General features: G+C 42.9%; 1 protein-coding gene across 1 annotated transcript; it reads left to right on the top strand.

Moving 5' to 3' along the window:
• The first annotated feature begins 11,090 nt into the window (after positions 1-11,090).
• On the top strand, positions 11,091-16,691 carry LOC127122195 (uncharacterized). Its single transcript, XM_051052572.1, has 2 exons — positions 11,091-15,550; positions 16,190-16,691. Exons 1-2 carry the CDS (start codon positions 11,091-11,093, stop codon positions 16,689-16,691), a joined length of 4,962 nt encoding a protein of 1,653 aa, XP_050908529.1.
• Positions 16,692-19,373: the final 2,682 nt, after the last annotated feature.

The raw sequence follows: 19,373 nt of genomic DNA, 5'->3' as shown, positions 1-19,373 counted from the left end.
CCCGGATAACTTGCAATCAAGTTTCCCGATATGTAATTTTTCTTCATCGAATAACTTGCAATCAAGTTTTTCGATATGTAATTTGTATTCATCAGATAACTTGCAATCAAGGTATCCGGTGAAAAAAAATACATACCGAAAAACTTGATTGCAAGTTATTCGGTGAAAAAATCACATACCAAATTTTTTTGAACAAAGTTATCCGGTCCACTTTGATAGGGGTGTGAAATTGTAAATATTAAATAATAAAATTATTTGATAAGTGAAAAGGATAGAATTGGAATATTTAAAAAAATATAGGGGTAAAGAGATAATGGTAGGGGTATGAGGTAAAATTTTCCTTTTAATATTGTTGCAATTTTTTTTTTGACAAAAGGGTGTTAGGAGGCCAAAAATATATTAAAAGAAGAAGTACAAAAATGAAGGGACTAGACCCAAAACCTGAAAAGCTAGCAAATTCTAAAGTTAGCCAAACTACGAAGGTTGCTACTATAAGTGTTACTTAGTGAATGTTATCCACCGTGTTTATTGACTAAAAATTAAGTCTGAACTAACTAAAATATTTGCACATCGGTTGCCTTTCCTAGATATATGGGTAGCCAAAAAAAGAAATAGATTTGATGCCAAGGAGACAATTAAGCTACATATTCCTTATTTTCCAAGGCACCAAAACCAAGTTAGAAAAAGTTTGAATCACGAGCACGAAGTCTAATTCCAACCAAAAACAAGGCCAATGAGAAGTAATAACATGTTCAAGAGAGATAATAACACCTTTAACTCCACAAAAAGAGAATCACCAAGGCATAAGAAGCAACCAAAATTGCCAAGGTGAAAGTTGTTGTGATTTCGAAATAATTCACCATATGCAACTAAGTTATCCACAGAGATACATCAGAGTTTCCTTTAATCTAGTTTCAAAGAAGGAGGAACCACATACCTTCTTTGATCAACTTGGGAGGGGGAGGAGAAATAGGTAACCTAAAGGCCTTTAATAAAACAAAGTCTCTCATATTTATCATAACATGAAGCTTTAAACCTTAACCTGAGAGAGCCACTTAGGAGAAAATATATGTAACAATGCACTCTCATTTATCCAAAATATCCATGAATCTAGCTTCATTCATGGCACGCCAGATGCTATTGAGAACATTTAGAAAACTAGAAAGCAAGATGGTGCAGGAGACATAAGTATGAGGTTCCAAAACCTTCCAACAATCATACATTGAAACTCTAAGGACAATGTTGAAGGTGAGAAAATACACAAGAAGGGGGGGGGGTGAATTGTGTATGCCCAAAAATCGATTTCACTTCAAAACCAGCAAGTTCAGATTCTGAACAATGTTCGGACTCTGATATCAGAACTAATCACAACAACGAAAATGAAATATTCAGAAGCAAATGCAAGCAACACACAAATATTATCTTGATTCCTCTACTCAACTGAGAGTAATCTAGTCCCCTTGCCTCAACAAGATCTTTTCACTATAACTAAACAAACTACAAATTTCTCAATCAACCTAGAAATAGACTTATGCTCAAGAAACCTTGCAAGAGACTTCTTCTTAATCAACCTAGAAAGAGACTTCCTTGCTCAAGTCCTCAGACAAGAGACTTACTTGCTCAAGTCCATAGACAAGAGACTTCCTTGCTCAAACACGTAGGCAAGAGACTTCCTCTACTTTAAACAAGTAGTTTGGTAAAAATGGTAAGCATTATACTTATATACAAAATAAGAAGTATAACAGTTGTGCAACGATCACAAAGGTTTTACAACCTCTTAAGATTTCTAAGATAAACAAATCTAAGAAATCTTAAGATCCTAGGCAATAATAGTTACAAGAAATAACAACTCATAGTTATGCACAAGATCTTTCAAATGTGTTGTGATGTTGTAACCTTTCTTTGAATATTCAACTTCCTTTTATATAGGCTAAGAAAGAGTCTTTGAAGGGTTTTAACATAATGAGCAAACTTAGTGAAGAAGGATGCCAAGAAAGACGCTAGAGAATGCCTTTGGTTTGAAGCTTTATCCACTGAATAATATCATTGTTCACAACACCTTTCGAATTACTAGGTATCTACCAAAAGGTAGAACCGACTGAAGATGTCACGCCACTATTCCTTGAGTCTTGCAAAACGAAACCTTAGTTGACTTTGTCATGAAATCTAGGGCTTTGATAAGACAAGTCTGATTTGGTACAATGTACGAATTAGATGCTCTTCAATCTTTCAGAATCTGAGCTATCATCAGAAGTTGGGCTATGAGACCAGAGTATGAACCTTCAGTGTCTAATGCCTTCAGATGATGATGAACTAATTTAGATTCTAATCAATCAGAATTAGACTAATATTGCTTCTTCACATATGCTTTCAATCAGGATAAATTTTATGCTTGTGATCCTGCACACTTAAACATATGTTAGCATACCCATTTATTCCTTAAATACTTTGTTATCATCAAAACCTAAGAGATATGAACAATCTTATTCCAACAAATGTTAGCTAATCTACTGAACCATACCAATTTTCCTAGCCAAAGAACAGTAAAAAAGATGTGAGTGATACATATTTAGAGATTTTGTAGAAACTGTACATGGAAGGAACATTCAAGCCTCTTCAAGCTAGTTGATCATCAGTATGCATCATTTTTCCATTCACCGTGAAAGTATGCTTATCTCAAAGATCTTTGATTTCTACCACTCTATTGGGTGAGACTTCTTTGATGATGAACGAATCAGCCATCTTGACTTAAGCTTACCAGGGAACAATCTTAGTATAAAAATATATAGTAAAACCTATTGTCTTGGGTAAAACTCTCGTTTAACCATATTTTTGTCGTGGTACCTCTTTTTTCTCTATTTTTAAATGAGAACATCCTTATACGCATAACCTCATCTATTCTAATTCGTTCACTTTCAGAAGCCTCTTTTTCCCAGTCATCTTTTCATCGAAATTAAGAGAATTCACAACCCAATATGTTTTGCATTCCAACTCTAATGGTAGATGAAAACTTTCCCATACACCAATTGATATGGTGAAAATCCTAAACGAGTCTTGAAATCTGTCATGTATGCCCAAAGTGCATCATCTAACTATTTGCCCAAACCTTTATAGATGTTGAAATTGTATCTTTAGGACCTTCTTCAAGTCTTTGTTAGACACTTCAACTTGGCCACAAGTTTGAGGGTGATAAGGTGTTGGTACTTTATGTTTCACATTACGTTTCATAATGCATCTTCTAGTTACTTGTTGCAGAAATGCCTCCCCTATCACTGGTCAAAACTCTAAGGACTCCAAACCTAGCAAACATATTCTTTTTCAAAAAAAATAGGCATAATATGGGCATCATTATAGCAGGAAAATATTTCTTAGACCGTTGGCCCGATACCACTCCAATTGTGTAATCACTTCCATCACACGTAAAATCAAAGGGAAGTTCCCAATTTGGTATAATAATTTCGAGTGTAGTAACCAACTTGTTTTTAATCACATAAATATTTTTTAAACAATCATTATAAAAGAAAACATTATCTTTCACAAGGATGTTGCACAAAGGTTTTGCAATCTTAGAAAAATATTTTATGAACCATGCATTGATTGAATTCGACATATCCTAAAAAAATTCTCACTCCTTTAACATTAGAAGGAGGTGGTAATTTTTATATTACTTCATTTTTTATCTACCTCAATACCTTTTGAAGAGATTTTATGTCCCAAAACAGTACCTTCGGTCACCATGAAGGAAATTATAAAAAAGTATTACCAAAAACAAGAAAACCACCCATAAATACCTCATTAGAGTTCTCCATCATATCAACAAGAATATATAGCATTTGAAAATTTGTTAGAGCATTGGATAGACCAAATACATCCTTCGATAGGTGAACACTCCAAATGGACATGTAAAAGAGATATTCTCTTGATCAACGGGGTCCAAAATATTTGATTTTAACCTGAGTAACTGTCAAGGAAACAATAGTACGCTTGCATTGTTAATCTCTCTAACACCTGCTCCATGAAAGGTATAGGAAAATGATCCTTTCAATGCTTGATTGAGCCTCATGTAATCTATACAAATTCGCCACTCACTAACGACATGAGTTTGTATTAAATCGTTCTTCTCATTTCAGATGATTTTCATTCCTCCCTCTTTAAGGAACAAAAGGAAATTGATTAACCCATGAACTATAAAAAGGGGGAAATAATGCATGCTTCAAGGAGCTTAAAAACTTCCTTCTTTACTAACTCCTCATTAAGGATTAAGTCTTTGTTGAGGTTGAACCATTGGTTTGAATTCTTCCCCAATCTTGTTTTTCTGCATGCAATAAGCTGGAATTATCCCCTTTAAGTCAGAAGCATTTCTTCCAAAGAGATTATTTATTTTCTCTTATAACTTTCATGAGTTTTTCTTCTTCCAAACCTGACAACAAATAACTGATGATGGCCAGTTGGGTTGGTTGTTCTCCCAATATAACATAATTTAAGTGTGAGGATAATTCCTTCAATTTAGGACCATTATACTTTTTGATCTCGGTTGATTCCATGCTTGTTTGCTTCATAACACATGATTCTTTAAAAAAATTGAGGACTTCTCTACATGAGATGCTTCTAATTGGAGAACACACTCTACCACTTCTTGGTCTTATTATTATTCAATAGAGTCAATATATTTTACAATAACTCTCTCCATCGGTGATAATGGTGATTCACTATGAGATACTTCCTTTACTACTTCTTCAAATACATCGACCATTTAACACTGAAGATCCTTTTTATGATGTTGCATTGCTTCAAATACATTGAAAGCAACTTTCTCATTGTTGAATATCAATATAAGTTTTCTCATTTACACCTCTATCAAAGCTCTACCCGTTTCTAAAAATGGTCTTCCAAGAAGAAGTGGCACTTTGCCATCTTCAACCATATCTAAGATCAGAAAATCTACCATAAACAACAAATTATCTACCTTGACTGACACATATTCCAGTACAACATAAGGATAAGTAATGGATTGGTCGACTAATGTCACAATCATCTAAGTTGGCTTAGCTTCTCCATAATTAAGTTTCTTCATCATAGATAGATGCATCAAGTTGATACTTGCCCCTAAATCACAAACACATGTCTGATCTCAAGTTTACCTATGGTATGGAATAGTAAATCTCCCTAGATATTTTATATTAGGTGGAAGCTTCCTCTGAATTATTGCACTGCACTCTTCAATTAAAGATATATTTTCATCAAATTTGGGTTTCTGCTTTCCAGTAAGTAATCCTTTCATGAACTTAGCATACACCGACATTTTCTCTAAGGCTTCACGAAATGGGATGCTAACTTGAAGCTTTGTGAACATCTTTATAAAAAAATTTAATTGTCCAACTTTTATTTCTTTCTTGGGATTTTTCTTCAGGATGGGGTGGGGCGGTTTGACATAGTATCGAAGTTCAGGTCTTGGTTCATTTAGAATTTGATTTTTAGTTCTTCTTAAAGGGGAATCTCTATCAAAGAGTTTGTCAATAATGTATCCCCTTACAAAGTCTTCACCTACTTCCTCAATTTTTTCTCCCTTTTTTTTATAACCCTATTTCTCAATTTAATAACCTTACAACTCTTATTCTCCAGATTATCCAAAGTGTTCCCAATGAAACCACCATTTCATTGTGATGCCAATTGATTAGATAGCTGCCCAATATGCATTTCTAAGCTTTTTATGGACGTTTCACGGTTCTTACTCGTAGCCTCAAAATTATTTTGGGTCATTTTCATGAATTAACCCATACCTTCTTCTAATAGGGATGGTTTCCTTGGTTGTTTCATTTGAGGAATTTAAGGATCTCCTTGATTTGCATTTAAACTTTGGTTGTTGATCCACTTTAAATTTGACTGATATGTGCAACCTAGATTATAAGTATTAGAATAGGGTTTTCCTCTTTGAAAATTACTCATATATTGAGCTTCTTCGGTTTGTCCCTCTAGTAGACATTTTCCATTAACATGTCCCTCTCCATAAAAATCACACCACAATAACTCAACATGTTTGACATTGTCCGAAATGATGGTAGCTCAAACTATTTATTTAGCAATAATCTCTAGTTGAGCTAACTCTTTAATATTGGTACCCCACTCTAGTACATATTTTTTCTTTATACCTCTTTCACTTTGTAAGCGATACTCATTACGACATATCCTTTCTATCAACTTTTTCACTTAATCTTCATTTTTAATTTTCATAGTACCTCAAACTGAAGGATCAAACATTCTTGTTTGAACTTTCAAACCTCTACTAAAACATTGCATTTGCATCATGGTGTTCATATTATGATTAGGAACCCTTCTGAGTAATAGTTTGAATCTTTTCTAGGAGTCATACAACGATTATGAGTCACCTTTCTCAAAGTTGGAGATTTCAGTCCTTCTTTCTACAAACTAAGAGTTGGTAAAAAAATATTTCTAAGAACATATCGTCTAACTTAGTCCATGTTTAAATAATTCCACTTGTTAAACAATGTAGCCCATCATATTTTATTCTAATTAAAGAAACCTCGAATGATCTCATCTTGATTTGAGTATCCCCTACTCCATATGGTTTGTCCATCAAACACATTGTCTCTTAAACCTACAAGAACACTGTTTTTAGTTTTCAAAGCAACATGGTTCGCCAGTTGGAATATGAGAGATGTATGTCCAACATCTGTTCATCTGCAGTAGTCTCTTATAGTCTTTCTCCGTGGTTGTGGTGGGTCATTCATATTGTCTTCCTCGTGTTCAGTCTAGTTGTCCGAAGATGGTGGTGTATGCTATTCTTCCAACTTTTTTTGCGGCTACCCGTGCTGCTTTTGTTGCTTTTCGACTTTCCCTCACTATCTTCTCAATTTCTGAATTAGTTGGTAATAAAGATCCTGAATCTCTCATAAACAACTAGAAAATACCTTAATTGCATTATACCAAACAATCAACTGAATAGGAACATAAAATACAAATAAATAAAAAAACAACAAAATTATAAATAATAATCAAAGAACAAAAATTGCCTTGTTGAAATAATTCAACAATATTTGACAACGACGCCAACAAATTGATGAATAATTAAAAAGTGTACTAAAATGTCGCTAAATAATAAAACCAAAGTTTGTTTTCCACTGGGATTGCTCTATTTCAACATCGTAGTTGAAAAGTACTAAAATTTGAAAATTATCAAAGAATAAAAGCGAACATGTCTTATTTCAAATCAATTGATTCTCATTGTCGGTAACTGCGTATATTTCCTTAAGGTGATTTTCCAATTTTTTCGATAAATTAACTTGATTGTTATACGCAATTTTTTGGTGTATAACTCACTCTTTTGACAACAACTCTATGATTTCTTATGTGTGTTCGAAATCAAAACATGAAATAAATTCGTTAATTTCTAAGTTACATAATATAATTATCTATTCCTAGAATAACTACCAATTCTAAACAACTAATCTATTTTCATTTTCAAGAGTTATAATCAATAATCACTTCAACCTAAGTTCATTTTATATTCTCGTCAACATAAAAAAAGGTTTAAGAACAAGATACATTGAATATCAACTAAAATTTCAAATCAAGATAATAGTACAAAGCCAATTGCATGGTTCAATAGATCAAATTAACTTCATCTTATAAGACCTAATATATATATATATATATGCTTAGCTACTCATCATACAACTAAGCATAACTATGAGTTTAGAGAAATAATACATGAAACTTAAGGTAAAATTTGGTCTTCAATGGAGAAAAATCTTCATTTCTCAATTCCTTAATCTCTCTTGCCATCAAAATTCGCTCTCCAAAAAGTCAAAGCCTTACAAAAGTCGTGATTTTGTGTTTTAAAAAGGTTTAGGCGCGTCAAAAATCGTGTCATGACCCCTCTCCATCGTGACACAATCAACAAACCATGTAGAGATCATGATGGAATGCTTCTCATCATGGCACAACTGGTCAATAACTATCAGGATCGCGTCACAATCCAGATGAATTGTGGCGCGATTTTTCCAATGGCAAAAAGCGAGTTTTTTTTCAAGTTTTCTCATTTTTCCTCTCCTTAGCCAACTTTTTACCTTCTTTCATATATTGTTGATTTTTTTAAAGAATAAGTATTTATTGATTAAAAATAACTAAAAACACATGAAATTTCTCTTAAAATTACATGATGACTGAATGTCACCATTTAGTAGTATGTCACATAAGTTGTTGAGACATTTTGAATATGTTATCTACTAATGCGTTAATTTTGGAAAGTTTTGTATTTTAGATTATGAGTGATCTGTTAGATCAAATCATATTTGTATCCTTTATAAAAAAAATACATTTTATGACAAATCTTTCACTTCAGTCAACGAACAACCAAAGTGTAAACCATAGGCGAGCCACATTTTTTAAATATACTACCCATTCTCTCGGTTGCTGACAACCAAAGGAAAATATTATGATCAACTCCTTTTTGAATCCCATCAACTACATTTGAGCATACTTTATTATTTTTTATTATTTTATTTAAGACCTATTCTCTTGGTTGAGCTGGAAACCGAGAGGAAAGGTTTTAGTCATCCCATTTTCCAATCCAAACAACTACATTTTTTTTTATGTTTTAAGTTAATACCTATTCCCTCGGTTATGCTTGAAACCTAGGGAAAAACTATTCTTTTGTTTGCTTATGACTAACACATTTTTGTCGTAACGATTAATATATTTCCAACTCATCAATCCATATGAAACACCAACGATCCATATGAAACCCATACCAACCAATTAGAACGTAAATACCACAACGATTTATCTTGAAATGCAAAATGCTGAAATGGAAACACTAGTAGTGAAAACTCACTGATAATGAAAGTATTGCATGAAGTACAACACAAATCTCTGGGATAGATTGTACAACACAAAAATGTCTCAAGATTGGTTCCTTAATGTACATTTTCTTGTAATTGCTAAAATTATTTTCTTAAATAGATGTTTGTTTAAAATATTTGATGTTAGTTAGGAAAACAAGAATGTAGTTAATAATGTTTGTTATTGTTGTTTGGAATAAAGTCTATTTATATTTTAATTTTTTTTTATATAAAAATGACGTCGTTTTGTCTTAAGAAAAAAACACATTTAATTCGCCAATTTTTTAAAATTATGAATTCATCGAATTTAATTGGTTTTCAATAGCTTATCCGATTTATCAATCAGAATAGATCAACGACCTCTTCAATTTTCGATTTGATGGATCAGTCCGGTTCAATTTCTAAAACATCTCATTATAGTATTTAAAGGTCACCCTTTGATATTTAATCAATTAGGTAGCCTCGGAGAAAAATAAAAATAATAAAAGAAATGAAATACAAGGTTGAAGTTAGATGATTAACCATTCACTTTTCAAATCTAATTCATAATTTCTAATTTTCAATCTTCGATTCTCCGCTTACTCCATCTACAATCCACTATTCAAACCTAATATATAATTTATAATTTTTTGTCTTTGATTATCCTGAAATCTCGTTCCTAAATAAATTATAAAATAATTGGGTAAAAACAAAACTAGTTTCTTAATGGGCTTCCTCTTAGAAACCTCGAATTCTATTCACTCAACTATCATTGATTCAGTGTCTTAACTTTAAAGTTCTGATTGATTCTTTAACTTAAAAAAATGTCTATATTGATCCATAAATGTATACACCATATTAAAGATTTATTAAGATCAATTTCTGAAATCTGGAAGAAAAAAAAACAATACTATGATGGCGGTGGAACGTTCACTCATCTGTTCATTGTTGATTCGTACACGTTGCTTTGAATTATTAAAATAGCACTTTCATTTTCTACCACTACATTCTACTCTAAGCTAAACAGGTATGTTATCTTCTTCACTTTGCATTCATTCAACAATGGTGTGTTGTTTTTGAGAAATTGTCCTCTCATGTTCAAAATGATTTTGCTAATATTTATGGAATGAAGTCAAAGGCTCAAAAGCTCTCAACCACTTTAGAACTCATCAAAGCCATTCTTGAAAATGCTGAGCACAAACAACTTACTAACAGTTCTATCAAGTTGTGGCTTCAACAACTCAATTTATTCTGCAGCCTCAGTATGCAGCTGTGGTGGTTGAATTGCTGCCATACATCTCTTGAATAATTATATTTTAATTTATATATTGTTCCACAAAATTTCATCTTAATTAATATATTGTGATCTTGAATAATTATATTTTAATTTATAATTATTCAAGAGTTGTTGTGATCTATTCAAAAACTAAAGATAACAATGAAACTGACTACACAAATCACTTTCTTAAGAATGAAGATATTATTTATCTAATCACTCTTGAAAATCTCACTTTGTACCATAATATTATTATTATATCCTAATAACATGATTAGTAATAGGATTATAAGTGTTCCGGACTGGGCCATGACCCTAGGCACGGCACGGCCCAATACTCGCCAAGCCCACGTCCAAACGGCCATGTCCACACGACCACGAGGACGCGTCAGGTGGACGACAGTCCGCCCGACGAACGTCTCCCCGGGCCCTTAAACACGTGTCGGACAGTGAGCGGGTCCTCCTCGTACGATCTCCATCCACTCACCGTCAACCCACGTTGCGGGCACCTCAGTTGTGTCGGGCAGGGCCTTAACGGCATCCCACTCACCACGTCACCCAACTCCCCTATATTGTCGCCTTAGGGATAGGGGCAGTTGGACCAGGGGGCAGACTTTGGTCTAGGTCTTAACGCTTCTTACGCGTCCCCTGGCAGCTCCTCCTTGGGCCTAGCTAATCCAGCCCATTAGGAGCCTTGGCCCAGCGCTGGGGGCTCACTATAAATACCCCTTTCATGGCAAAGGGGCAGGTATTCTAACTCACACTCTGATAACCTCATTCTGTACCTTTTCTGACTTAAACATTGGAGCACTTTGCAGGTACACCCCCCTTTTCACTTCATTCTCCGGCCCATTCACCAAGACCTTGGAAGGCCCTCCTGATCAGGTGAGATCAGTGGCGCCGTCTGTGGGAACTAGCTATCCCCATCTTCATCAAACGAGGATCAAAAGCTCATTCATTTCTGTCCTTCCAACATGGCCGGAGAACAACATAGCGATCACAGCCGTCCCCTCGTCAACTACAACATGGACGACGGCCCGCCATCCCATGAGGCGGACGTTCGGGACGGTCATCCATCCACCCCGTCTCCAGAGCCCCAAAACAACGGAGATGTCCCTCACGCCCACAATTTAGGGGCAGAGACATTTCATCCCATTCCCGTTCCCGTTGAAGGAGACGCCGTAATGATTGCCATGGTGAATGCCCTCAATCAGGCCGGTTCTATGCTCCACCAGCAGCACGAACGAATCATGGCCCTCGAAGCCGAACGACAAGAGGCCCGGCCCCAGCCGGTGAGTAGGATACAACAACGTCCGGAGCCAACGAAGAAGCGAGGACGTCGCTCTCCCGAACCCCACGCCAGCAGGGCACGCGCCCATCGTGACGGTGGTCGAGCGAGAACATCACCAAGGCGCGGGCACAGCCCCGACAACAACGAACTGTCTCCCTTAAGGAGCGACGAGGAAGATTTGCATTGCCCCCTATCTCGGGCAATAATGGAAGCCCCGCTCCCCAAAGGCATGGAGAAACCGCCAAACCTAGCTGTGTACGACGGGACTACAGATCCCGACGATCACGTCGACAACGTCAACGCGATGCTCGACTACCGCAATGATATAACCGGGCACCTCAAATGCCGACTGTTCTCAACGACCCTCAGGAAAGGGGCCATGGCCTGGTACAAAAGCTTGGCCCCTGAGTCCATTACGTCATGGAGAGTCATGAGGTCCATGTTCACCCGGCACTTTACAGCTTCCCGTCGTCACCCCAAGACTGAGGCGACCCTTGAAGCCATAGTGCAGAAGAAGAATGAAACGCTGCGCTCATACATCGAGCGATTCAACCAGGAAGCTGTCGAGGTAGATACCACCGAGCACATGAAGAAGTATCTCCTCGAGAGAGGTCTCTTACCCGGCAGTGAACTTAGCAGAGCCGTAGGGATCGAGCCTCCCCGCACCTTAAACGAGCTCCTGCATAAAGCCCAGGCCTACATCAGATACGAGGAAAAGCAGGTGGCACACAATGCCCGCAGCGGACGTAACGCTGGGGAGACCGAGCACTCAAAACGCGAGGACACGAGCATTTCCCGTCGCAACGGAGACAGACGAAGAGAAGAAAGACCTCGCGAGCTCCGGGAAGGAAGAGGCCCCGCGGGCAGATATAGCGAGTACACCTTACTGACGGCTCCTCGAGAGCGTATCCTCGCAGAATGTATCAACTCTGAATTTAAGCAGGGCAGGGTCAGGTTCCCAAAACCGTCTGCACCAAAGCCCCACACCGACAAATCAAAGTACTGCCGGTTCCACAGAAGTCACGGACACGTGACCGAAGACTGCGTCCACCTGAAAGATGCGATTGAAATTTTAATCCAAGAAGGGCACCTGAAGCAGTACACGAGGAAGAACGAAGCTCCCAGACACGACGAGCCAGAGAAGAAGAGACCCCGGGAAAACACACCCCCCGACAACTCTCCCTATCAAGTGGCCCTCTGCGTGTCACGACCGGAAGATTTCTTCCCCCCCGAACCATTGCCCGAGGGCAAGATCACTGCACTCAGCCCCTGGGAAGACTTCCCTACCACACTGGTGATATCAGGAGGAGGAACTAACGGGGAATCCGCGACCCTCTCCGTCAAACGCAAGTTCGACGAACTCCTACTGACTGCCCCCGAGCAGAAAGCGACATTGACAAAATACCGGGGAAAATCCAACCCAATATCCTTCTTCCTGGAGGAACTCCCGGGCGGATCCCCGAACTCGGCCATCCCACTATTGATTAGAGCAAAGATGGCCAGATTCGACGTACGACGCATCCTGGTCGACGAAGGCAGCTCAGTGGATATCATGTACGTCCACCTCTTCAAGACTCTGAAGCTAGACAAGACCAACTTAGCCCCCTACGTCGGATCAGATCTCCAAGGATTCAACGGAGCAACAACCAGACCGTGGGGATATGTTGAGCTCCTCGTCACTTTCGGCGAACAAGAAACGGCCAGGGAAGTCAAAATCCAATTCCTGGTCGTAGACTGTCCGTCTCTCTACAATTGCATCTTTGGACGCCCGACGCTGGCCGAACTCACTGCGGTCCCATCCACCGTCCACCTGAAGATGAAATACTACACCAAATTGGGACGTGTGGTCACCATCCATGGTGACATCGAAGCAGCCCGGCGATGCTACGACGCCGCAGTAAAAGGACAGGCCGTAGTCAGCACGAAGAGCAACTGCAACAACAAAAAACTCAAGACCGAGGATCCTGCCCGAGGAGTCAACGCCATCGACCTCGACTGTCGCATCGGGCTGGACGAGACCGGAGAGGGGAGGTTCCCCAAGGAACGCTCTCTCGAACACCCGGTCCGACCAATCCCCGACGGGGAGTTCGAACTCATTCCTCTTGGGGACGATCCGGAAAGGACGGTGAAGATAGGTAAGGGACTACCCGAGGAAACAAGAGAAGAGCTAGTAGCATGCCTCAAAGAGAACTCCGACCTCTTCGCGTGGAATGCCGCAGAAATGCCCGGGCTGGACCCCGAGATCGCGTGTCATAAGCTAGCTGTAGACCGGGCAGCCAAGCCCATAGCACAGCGTAGACGCAAGCAATCGCCCGAAAAGGCAGAGGCTGCCGAGCGAGCTGTAAAAGACCTCTTAGAGGCAAATTTTATTTCTGAAGCCCAGTACACAACCTGGCTCTCTAATGTAGTCCTCGTTAAGAAAAATAATGGAAAATGGCGTATGTGTGTTGATTATACTGATCTTAATAGGGCTTGCCCGAAAGATGCTTTCCCCCTCCCTAATATAGACTCGCTCGTTGACAACTCTGCAGGTTTTAAACTCTTGTCCTTCATGGACGCATATAGTGGATACAACCAGATCCCTATGTCGCCCGCAGACAAGAAACACACAGCGTTCATGACCCCAACGGGCAATTACTACTACAACGTGATGCCGTTCGGGCTCAAGAACGCTGGCGCTACATACCAACGCATGATGAACAAAGTCTTCAAGGACGAAATAGGGGACATGCTCGAAGTGTACATGGACGACATGATCGTCAAATCACACGAGGAGGTAACCCATGCTCGACACCTTACGAAGGTATTCGAGCAGGCGAGACAGTGTAAAATGAGGTTCAACCCCGAGAAATGCACGTTCGGAGTCCGGGCAGGCAAGTTCCTCGGTTTCTATCTCACCGAAAGAGGGATCGAGGCCAACCCCGACAAATGCCGGGCATTCTCGGAGTTTCCGACCCCAAAAACCAAAAAATCGATCCAGTCACTCAATGGAGTGCTCGCCTCACTCTCCCGTTTCATCGCCAAGTCCGCCCAGCACGCATTGCCATTCTTCAGACTCCTTCGCAAAGAGGCTACCTTTGACTGGACCGATGAATGCGAACAAGCGCTACTCCATCTAAAGAAGGTTCTGTCCCAACCCCCGGTCTTATCACGGCCATCAGAAAAGGAAACCCTATACTTATACCTATCCGTGGCAACCGAGGCCGTCAGCGCCGTTCTAATAAGAGAAACCGACGAAGGACAAAAGCCCATCTATTTTACGAGTAAAGCACTCCAAGGTCCCGAGCTCCGATATCAGCAAATCGAAAAGGTCGCCCTGGCCCTCATCAACACAGCGAGGAGACTACGATATTACTTCCTCGCACACACGATAAAGGTGAGGACCGACCAGCCAATCAAACAGCTGCTCGGGCGCCCGGATATGGCCGGGAGGATGCTCAAGTGGTCATTAGAACTCTCCGAATTCGACATACAATACGAAAGTAGGAAAGCCTTGAAAGCTCAGGCGCTGGCCGACTTCGTCGCGGAGATGACCCACTGCCCGACTCCAGCAGAAAGCGCCCACAAATGGACGATCTTCGTCGATGGCGCCTCTAGCACATCAGGCAGCGGGGCCGGGATCATCCTCGAAAATGAAGAAGGGATCCTGATAGAGGTATCGTTAGCGCTAGCATTCCCAACATCAAACAACCAAGCCGAATACGAAGCCTTCCTCGCAGGCCTGAGGTTAGCCGACGACCTGGGAGCAAAAGAGGTAAAAATATCCACCGACTCCCAGCTCGTGGCCTCACAAGTGCGAGGAGAATACCAAACCAAGAACGACAACCTCCTCGGGTACTTGTCCCTCGTCAAAGAAAAACTTGATAGATTTGAAAAATGGGAAGTTCAACACATACCCCGCGAGCACAACACACGGGCAGACGTTCTCTCGAAACTAGCCAGCACGAGGAAAAAGGGTGGGAATAAATCAGTAATCCAAGAAATTCTCCCGCGGCCCAGCATCGACAAACTACCGCCTCCACTCGAGGTCAACGCTATTGGAGATGCCCACTGTTGGATGACACCCATCTACAATTACCTCACACGAGACGAACTCCCGGCTGACCCGAAAGAGGCGGCCATTGTCAAACGACGCGCATGCTCGTACGTACTCCTCGAAGGCAAACTCTACCGGAGAGGATTCTCCATCCCACTACTCAAATGCGTCGAGGAAGAGAAAGTCCCCGACATACTTGGAGAGATACATCGGGGAATTAACGCTCAACACCTCGGCGGACGATCGCTCGCACGAAAAGCCCTTCGAGCAGGCTACTACTGGCCGACCATGCAAAACGATTCGAAAGAGCACGTCAAAAGATGTGACAAATGCCAACGACATGCCGACATGCACCTCGCACCCCCGAACGACCTCAGATCGTTGTCTTCCCCATGGCCCTTCGCGTGGTGGGGCATGGACATCCTCGGACCCTTCGTCACCGGATCATATCAGAATAAATACCTCATCGTCGGGGTGGATTACTTCACCAAATGGATCGAGGCGGAGGCACTGGCTAAAATAACCGCGCAGAACATTCTCCGGTTCTTCAAACGCAACATCCTCGCTCGGTTCGGTATACCCCAGGCACTTGTCACAGACAACGGGACACAATTCACGGACGGAGGATTCCAGGACTTCATCGCCAGCCTGGGCACCACACAGCATTTCACGTCTGTCGAGCATCCGCAGACGAACGGGCAAGCAGAGGCGGCCAACAGGGTAATCTTACGTGGCCTCAAACGCAGACTCGGCGAGGCAAAGAGGGCATGGGTCGAGGAGCTACATAGCGTCCTATGGGCCTACCGCACGACACCGCATTCTACCACCGGGGAAACCCCGTTCCGACTAACTTACGGCACCGAGGCAGTCATCCCGGTGGAGATACGGACGCCAACGAGGAGGACAGAGGAGCCCCTAGACGAGGAAATGAACGATGAAACCCTTAGAGCCGAGCTCGACCTAGTCGAGGAGATACGTTCCGAAGCAGCTCTCCGGGAAACAACCCTCAAACAAAAGATAGCACTACGTCATGACGCGAAAGTCATAAAAAGAGAGTTCCAGGTCGGCACCCTGGTCCTCAGAAGAAACCAGAAAAACCCGAGAGAGGGCAAACTGGCGGCCAACTGGGAAGGCCCTTACCGCGTCCGCGACAAAACGAGCAACGGGGCCTATTACCTAGAAAACCTACAAGGAGAACAACTCGCTCGACCATGGAACGCAGAAAAACTTAGACAATATTACAGCTAAGTACGCCACGGGGAGACGTGGCAGGTACGGCCACGCTCTTCGTCCCCAAAACCCCAGGGAGGAACCACGAGACCCGGGAACGATCCGGGGTCACACAACAAACACAACCCTCCCCGACGGTTGGGATCTTGACCAAGACCCAACGTCGAAGTACCAAGACTGGCAGGGCACCCAGCTCGCGATGGGAGGACCCAAGCCTCGGGACCAGGGTTCGAACAACGGACCCGGGCTTCGATACCCACGGGCACAAAGCCCGACACTTCGTCGGTTCCCTAAACCGAGGAGATTAACAAAGTCGAGCAGAGTACGAATTCATGCAAACAAATATCAAACACAAACGAGCACAATGAACGGTAACAAAAATATTCATACATTAGAAACGACAAAGGCGGCCGAAGCCAAGTACGCCCGAAGGCCATATTACAACGCCCGAAGGCCAAAATACATGAGGCACGCAGGCCATGATAAGAAAAACATATAAACTAAGACTCCGCTCGGAGCTCCTCTTCATCCTCTTCTTCTTCTTCTCCCCCCAGCTCCTCCTCCACTTCAAACGGGCAGATGATCTCACCATCCCGGACGCAGCAGTTATAGGCCGACCCTTCCGTCACCAACTCAGGGTTCAGAAGCCCGAGCTGCTCGACAGCATTGTCGAAACCCTCTTTGAAGCAGGCCACAAGATCTTGGTTGAGAGTCCGGATATGCCCTAGCAGCTCACCGCGCGAGCCAAAGGCGCGTTCCTCCTCGGTCTCATCTGCCAGAGGACGGACCTTTCCCTCGAGAGACTCAACCTGAGCCCGTAGGTAGGCGTTGTCCTCGGTCAGCTTCTGATGGTCGACCACCTGCTCTTCCAGGCTCGCCTTAGCAGCCTTCAACTGGTCCCTCTCCCTTTCCACCTCCTCCAGCTTCTGGCGCAGCCCTTCCTGCAGCTGATGCTCTTCTTTGTAGTCCGACAGATCTTGAGATAGTCTTTCCTTCTCTGTCCGAACCTGCAAAAGGGCTTCCTCCAGCGAGGCGGTGGAGACCGCAGTGTCGGTCAGAACCATGGCCGTCTCCATCACCCGGATGACGGCAGCAATATCCCTGGCCAGATCTTTCCTCCGGGCAGCAACATCCTGGTCCAGAATAGCCTTGGCCTCAGGCGCAGGCACAGCAATCGACTCCTCGGCCTTGAAGAACGACCGTTCCACATAGCAGGGAGGCAGAAGATAGCTGCCCGGTCCATGCGAACCTCCTGGAGACGACCTGGTAAGGGCCCAGCCGGACGCTTCCGTTTATGGAGGGGAGAAGCCGCTGGCGACGGACTGCTGTCAGGAATGGTGATCGGGTTAAGCCGAGGAGGAGAGGAAGGAATCACGCTCGCCGCCTGCGAGGGACCGACCCCGGCATCGCCAGCAATCTCCGAGACACGGGCCGCAGTTTTCTTCTTCTTCTTGGGCACCCGGTCAGGAGCGCCGACCTGATTCGCCAGCTTCAGCACCCGATCACGAGCATTGGGCATGGCACCTGCAAATAAATTACACACAAACGTTAGCGACCGAAGTCATAAACAGAAATAAAAAGCTAAACAAAGTCTGCCTACTCAATAACGCCAGAGCTTCCTCCTCGGTATCACACTCGAGCAGAGCCTTCGTATTGATATAGCGCGTCTCGGTGATTAGCTCCCCGGCCTCATCCAGGTAGGGCACGCCCTGTCGATTCGCCCAGAACGCCAAGCTGAAGCTCTGCACGTAATCGACCAGCTTCTTGTACGCGAGCCTATCCTCCTCGCCGAGCATCGCGTACTTGACCCGGTAATGCGCTGTGGAGAGATCGAAATGATCACGCTGCCACCTCAGCGGTATCTTCGACATCAGCGTCTCCTCCCCGTTGGGTTCCCGTTGATAGTAGTAGAGAGAGTGAAGGGCAGCCCGGGTAATCGACATCACCACGTACCACCGGCTTTTGAAATGGCGAACAGAATCCTCGTACGTCTTGAACAGACGCACGGGCTGCTTGAAAGAAACCCAACTGTGGCGGCCACGGGAACCGGACCTCTGGAGATGGAACACGTGGAAGAAGAGAGCCCGGGTGCAACCAATGCCGAGGAACTGGCAAACTAACTCGAATGCCCGCATAAATGCGAGGGCATTAGGATGTAGTTGGGACGGCGCCAGCCGGAGCCACTTGAAGACCGACATCTGGAAGGAGCTGAAGGGCAGTCTCATCCCCGCCTCACGAAAAGCAAATTCATACATGGTGAACTGCTTCCCCGGGAAATGATGACAAATGCGGTCTTCTTCCTTGGGGGCGCAGCAATACCAGTTCGGTGGATCCTCCCGGTTTATGGCCTCGACCATAGCGTGAGCAGTGATGGCTTCGTCACAGAAGTCTGATTCCTCCTCCAAGGGCTCGTCCGCAACCCAGGAGAAGTCGACCTGCCCGGAAGAGGAGGCGTGTTCGGTACCATCTCGGACACTCCCATCCCCGACAGGAAGACGAGCGATTGTCGCGTCGTCGGTGGAGGACCCAGAATCTTCCTTCCTCGGTCGTAAGCGCCCGGTAACACCTGAAACGCAGACAGAAAGAGTGAATTCGACGTCGTATCAAATCCACCCTTCCACCGCAGGTCAAGTGAAAGGGCGTAGCGGCGACGGACACTAACCGTGCTCAACTCGGTGGCCCGCGCATTCTATGGAGACC

The sequence above is a fragment of the Lathyrus oleraceus genome, chromosome 2, assembly GCF_024323335.1.
Source record: "Lathyrus oleraceus cultivar Zhongwan6 chromosome 2, CAAS_Psat_ZW6_1.0, whole genome shotgun sequence".
NCBI lineage: Eukaryota > Viridiplantae > Streptophyta > Magnoliopsida > Fabales > Fabaceae > Lathyrus > Lathyrus oleraceus.
This window is presented reverse-complemented; position numbering and strand designations above follow the sequence as displayed.

What these genes read in the sequence shown, in the direction of transcription:
- LOC127122195 (XM_051052572.1), top strand. Translation starts at nt 11,091, where the DNA reads ATGGCCGGAGAACAACATAGCGATCACAGCCGTCCCCTCGTCAACTAC. An exon ending in GTCAAACGACGCGCATGCTC is followed by an intron (nt 15,551 to 16,189) that starts GTACGTACTCCT and finishes CCTCAAACGCAG; the next exon opens with ACTCGGCGAGGCAAAGAGGG.